Source organism: Paramormyrops kingsleyae, chromosome 21 (assembly GCF_048594095.1).
Source record: "Paramormyrops kingsleyae isolate MSU_618 chromosome 21, PKINGS_0.4, whole genome shotgun sequence".
Taxonomy (NCBI): Eukaryota; Metazoa; Chordata; class Actinopteri; order Osteoglossiformes; family Mormyridae; genus Paramormyrops; species Paramormyrops kingsleyae.
Window position 1 is genome coordinate 1,881,856 of NC_132817.1, and position 6,016 is coordinate 1,887,871.

The 6,016-nt window shown below is 43.0% G+C and overlaps 1 protein-coding gene across 1 annotated transcript; it reads right to left on the reverse strand.

Annotated features, from left to right (window-relative positions):
* Positions 1-2,483: 2,483 nt before the first annotated feature.
* On the reverse strand, positions 2,484-4,840 carry klf17 (Kruppel like factor 17). Its single transcript, XM_023815793.2, has 3 exons — positions 4,634-4,840; positions 3,385-4,345; positions 2,484-3,273 (listed from the first exon to the last, which is right to left on the reverse strand). The coding sequence occupies exons 1-3, from the start codon at positions 4,718-4,720 to the stop codon at positions 3,098-3,100; spliced, it is 1,224 nt and encodes a 407-aa protein (XP_023671561.2). The 5' UTR covers positions 4,721-4,840; the 3' UTR covers positions 2,484-3,097.
* Positions 4,841-6,016: the final 1,176 nt, after the last annotated feature.

A 6,016-nucleotide genomic window follows, 5' to 3' on the forward strand; every position in this document is an offset into this window, starting at 1 on the left:
AGGGTAAATCATTGGGACATAGAAATATTTAAATTTTGAAGGCTAGACATATTTCTTTGAAAGAATAGATCCCGTAACATTATTTTCATTGTATAGTTCTTCCTGTTACAATTTTTTTTGTTTGTTTTTATATATTTGATTATGTTTCACGATTCTAGAGGTAAAGACGAACTGGCGAGTTTAATTAGGCCTATATCTTTCGCATATCAATATCGAAACTGAAAACAATATGTGTCTCTTTGAGTCCATGTCCTCAATGAGAACACTGCAGCTGCGGCCATTGACGCGAAAAGGTAGTGAAGCACCGCCCCCGTGTGGTGAGTAACATAGAATACAATGCAAGTCCAAATGCCGTGGAGAATGACCGCGTGTAAAGTGCTTTAGACACACGTACACCAGCTCTTGGTAGCTGTATTTATCCCTTAACATATTTTTCCTTTGATGCTAGTAACTGGTGTCTTTTGGCTTGAAATAGTTTGTTGTTGTTTAAACCTGGGTGGTGTTCTCACAAATGGTGTCTAACATTATTCTTTTTTTTCCAAGTAATTTTTCCTTTTTAGTGTAACATTAAAATACCCATTCATAGATTTAGTAACATAGTAACAATATTCACCCAGGGTTAAAATTATCAAGAAAAGGCTGCTGTGTAAGCAGGTTTTCAGTGCAACTCTCTAATTAGATTACCAATTAAAGAACTGATTGTCTGAAGAGTTCTCACACCTGGGTTTGAACAGCTGACCTAAAGGTTATCCTAAATAGCTGTATATGCAATGGCCCTTTATAGATAAGATTGCCCACACCTGATATACACTGATCAGCTGTAACATTAAAACCACCTGTCTAATATTGTGCCGATTCCTCTCTTGCTGCCAAAACAGCTCTGACCCTTCGAGGCATGAACTCCACAAGACCTCTGAAGGTCTCCTGTGGTATCTGGCACCAAGAAGTTAGCAGCAGATCCTGTAAGCCCTGTAAGCTGCGAGGGGGGGCCTCCATGGATCAGACTTGTTTGTCCAGCACATCCCACAGGTGCTCGATTGGATTGAGTTCTGGGGAATTTGGAGGCCAAGTCAGCACCTTGAACTCTTTTGCATGTTCCTCAAACCTTTCTGCAGTGTGTGCACAGTGTGGCAGGGCACATTATCCTACTGAACGAAGTCACTGCTATTGGGAAATACCATTGCCATGAAGGGGTGTACTTGGTCTGCAACAATATTTAGGTATGGGGTACATGTCAAAGTAACACCCACATGAATGCTAGGACCAGGGGTTTCCCAGCAGAACATTGCCCAGAGCATCACACTGCCTCTGCCGACTTGCCTTCTTCCTGTAGTGCTTCTTCCTAGTGCCATCTCTTCCAGATGTAAACAACGCACTCATACCCAACTGTCCACATGATGTAACAGAAAACATGACTCGTCAGACCAGCCTACCTTCTTCCATTGCTCTATGGTCCAGTTCTGACACTCAGCATGGGCACTCTGACTGGTCTATGGCTACGCAGTCCCATATACAGCAAGCACTGCGTGTTCTGACACGTTTCTATAATAGCCAGCATTCACTTTTCAGCAATCTGTGTCACAGCAGCTCTCCTGTGGGATCAGACCAGACCGACTGGCCTTTGCTCCCCATGCGCATCAATGTGCCTTGGGCGCCCATGACCCTGTTGCTGACCTTCCTTGGACCATGTTTGGTAGGTACTGATCACATACTGGGAACCTTGTGAAAGCGCTCACTTCGCTTGTCAGTGGTTTCAATGTTATAGCTGATCAGTGTACTATATTTTTCCCAAACCTGATCATGACCCCAAATGCAAAATTTAGGCAAATAATGTGTTTTTAACGCACGAACTATTGTTCGTACAAGTAAAAGCTGGGAACTTGCGTTAAATACAGAAAAAAACTATTTTGTCTAGTGAAATAGACGTTAAACATGCGCATTTAAAATTGGGAAGGTGAGCCGAAACACTAATAATGAAATGTCCAGGAGGGGGCGTTTTGCGTCAACATGCCATAAAAGACGATGAAATAGTAAAGATGTGCGTCTGAAATGTTTATCACTTAATGTATGTAAGTTAATACGAATAAAGCATCTTGGTAAAATTAATATCCCACTTCTAACCGACATTGTTATAATAATCAGACTTTACAGTAGATCGGTTATCCAGCATGCCGAGTTTCAAAACTCTGAAAGACTTGCCGAACCTAATTTCTTAAATAACTCCCACGTAATAACTGTCATGTATAGTGCTGTTATTGCCATTATTCAAATTGTATTTCGAGAGGTGTTGGCTTTCATTGTTTTCTAGGGCAAAACGAAAGCCGTTAGCGACCAGTGCGGTGACGCTGCATTAACGCCTAGTGCTTTTACGTGCAGATGCGTGCGTGATGTGTAACGCAGCCTCGGCCACGAGCAAAGTGGCTCATTTATTCACTGATTAGGACTCTTACGGGACTAGCCAATTGATAAATTCCATAGAAATATTTTTTAAAAATCACTTAGTTTTATTTTTCTCATAAAACACTTTGACAATTAAATTTATGCAGCTGTCATTCAGAGCAATATCACTTTACAGAAAAGTTACATAGGGATGGTATTGCTGTTGAAAATTCAAGAACAATTACAGATAATCTTCTAACATACAGGCTTTATAAAAGCATATGCAACTTTATTAAATGGCAGTTTGCCAGTACCTCACATAATAGCCCTTAAATACCTTTACGAAAAAAAGTTGGACACTGAAGCGTGCTGTTAGCAAGAACAGCTAGTGTAGGCCTAATACATTTACTGAATTTATTTGGCAACACAGCTGTTTTTTTCCCAATAGTAAATACTATTACTTTTCCCTGATCTGGGGCAAAAATACCCAGAAAGGTAGAATTAATAATCATAGAAAATAGCCTGCGTTTAAAAATCTATTTACAAAAATATCTGAAGGGTCCTGCCCATCTTCATGTTCACTGTCTGTTTTCATTTTCAATAACTTACGATGGAAGACATTTCATAAGAGTGGAGTGTCATTAAATACTGCCTTAATTTACGTATACATAGTCCGTATATTTACATCGGGTTTTCTGTAGTGGAGAAAAGGCGCGGTTCACATGTGCCGCTTCATGTGCAGAGCCAGGTGGTCGGAGCGGGAGAACGCCCGCTCGCACAAGTGACACTGGAAGGGCCGGTGGCCCGTGTGCTTCCTGTAGTGGCGGGTCAGCTCGTCCGACCTGGCGAATTTCCAGCCGCAGCCTTCCCAGTTACAGTGGTACGGTTTCTCACCTGCACAAATAAACCAAAATCTTGTCACGTAACTTCCATACTCTGCTAAATTCAGTTAGGCGATCGGTGTGTTCTATTATCACCGACATACATTTGAGGCAATCGGCTTACCTGTGTGCGTCCGCATGTGAGCTTTCAGGTGGGAGCTTTTGGTGTATGTCTTTCCGCACCCCGGAAACTCGCAGCTGTGCGTAGCCGAGCGCTTCCTCGCCCAGGACCGACGCCCCCGTTTGGGTTTGCAATCGTCAGGCGAGAAGAAGTCCAGAAGCGGCGATGACGGCGGAGTGAGCATCATGCCGGGGTGGTGAAGCCGCATGGGCTCCGCAAACATGTTGTACTGTCCCTGATACTGCGACGTGTTTTGCTGGTGCTGGTGCTGGTACTGGGCTGGGTATTGGGGATTGGCCATGAAGTGGGGCCGGTGCTGCGGGTGCACTTCTGCCAGGTGGCAGTCTTTGCGCATCATCCCGTCCCGGGACAGAGCATGCGGCGCGCCGTGGCTCAGGTAGCCCTGGAGCTGCTGCAGGTGCGCGGAGCGCAGGGGCTTCTGCTCGTACACGGGGGTCATGAACTCAGCTGCCATCATGCATGACTGCTCGGTGTTTTCCGTTTTGATTTTCTGTACCATATGGTGAATGTTATCGAGTGGTATGTGGACAGGGTTTGTCATGCTGAGTGCGCGAAGTTCTGTGTACTCGCGTCTGTCCATAACCGCGGAGAAGCTGTAGTCCTGCTGAGCGTCTCCTTGGTAGCCCATTTCTGGCGTGAGCAGCTCCGCCACTAGGCTGCCGCCCCCAAAGGCACTGGACGTGTGGTGGGAGCCGTCGCTGTCATACACCGTGCTGCAACTCTCAGGGGACTCCGGGAGCGGATAGGCGGACGACTGGGAGCAATTCCGATTGCTTTCAAGTGCAACGGTGTTGGACAAGATGAACTCCAAATCTAGGAATTTGGCAAGATCGTCCTCATCCCTGTTCCGCGCAGGGGACTTAGCGATGCTAAATTCAACCTCGATGAGGGATTTCAGATCATCGCCTGGTGTGTTCGTTTCATTCTTTTCCACTTTCCAGTCCTGTGCAAGGGAAGTATGGAGGAATTAAGTCACTCAAAATTCAGCAAAAGTCACACAACAGTGAGTATACAAAAGATTCTTTCTCCAACTAGAGGAAATTATACAGATCAACAGAAATAGCTAAATGTTACTAAACACAAACATATGCATGTACGTAATTCTTTAACATTATTTGTTTAGCAGTAGATAAAACGTTCTTTTCAGCCCCCTGCGATTTCAAGTTAACAGGTGGTTTAAAACTGAACACTATGCAATAAAGCTAAATAAATAATACAACAAAAGACTTACGTTGACAATTTCACACTGCCTTTTCTCCAAAATCTGGTTACTTGCAAAAGTGGTTATGGACGGCAGCATCGCATCTGCGAGAGCCATTCCTATGTGTAAATAATTTACTGACTAACCAGTATTTTTATGCAAGCAGATCAGAGCCGAAAAGTATAAGCAAGTCCCAGCAGAAGAGAGCGCTTGGGGCGGTCACCTTTCGCACCTCGCTGCTGCCAGCTTGTTATATGGGCCAGTCGGCTCTGATTGGCTTGAGGGCAGCCAATCACGCTGCGTTATCAACCTGCCGAGCGCTCCTTTCATTTCCAGTGGCGTAGAATTTACTCTTATTTAGGGCCTCTACGTGTCATCAAAAATTATATTCGACGTAGCGGACTACGCGGATAGCGTTTTAACACTTAAACGGAGACCCCGCACTTTCTGTTTCAATGGTGCATAAATGTAAAACCTTTACAGATTTTGTGAATTTGTTATAGTTTACCATTGCCATTTAGTTAGTCACCCAAACTTCAGTTTGAAGCCAGAAACGCACCGTTTAAAAACCTGTGTTACCTGCCGGTTTTAAGGCTGCCCGCTGTAGGAGGCGCAGTACAGCCTTACCAGTATTTCCATTTAAACTGTTTTAAACTGCAGATTACTGTCTACTCAAGGGGGTTTGAATGTTGCTTTTAGATACAGAGAAACTAGAACATACTAGAAAATTGTACGGTTATAATGTAAACGTCGACCCGATAGTAAAAAATGAAGCATCGTTTACATGTGCATTTACATAGATAACCGTACCATAAACAGATCACTACATGTGATAAGAGTATCCTATCACAGTTTACATTCGTGACTGCTGAGTATAGTAGTTTCGATCGAATCGTAACAGAAAATTATCTTTTGTTATTGTAATGTCCATCAAAATTATGTATAAATGGTCACGTCCAGTTACTAGTGATATTAATTTAACTTGTGCGTAATCTCGGTTGTTTAACATTTAAACAAACACTCGTGAAACTATGCTAATTCACGAAGCTATCGAAACAAGGGTAATCTCAGTAGCAAACAGTTCGGAGACACGGTCGCTAATGGTCTTCATGCAAACCGCGCCTTTCAGTTGAATTATTATGTAAATCATTAGGGTACGTAGCAAAAATGAAAGAAACGGTACTTCCCACGGCCTGTGACAAATTGTGTGCAATTTAGTATTTCAAACAGCTTGATAACCAATAATCATAGTCCTATAACAAATCTAAAATCTAAATTATTTCGGAATGTTACCAGAATTACAACGAGGCAACCAACAAATGACCAACAATTCAAAGCTGATAATATTGGAACAATGACTTTAAATGTCAATGTTGTGTAAGTCTTATAAAAAATAAAATCAACATTTTAATT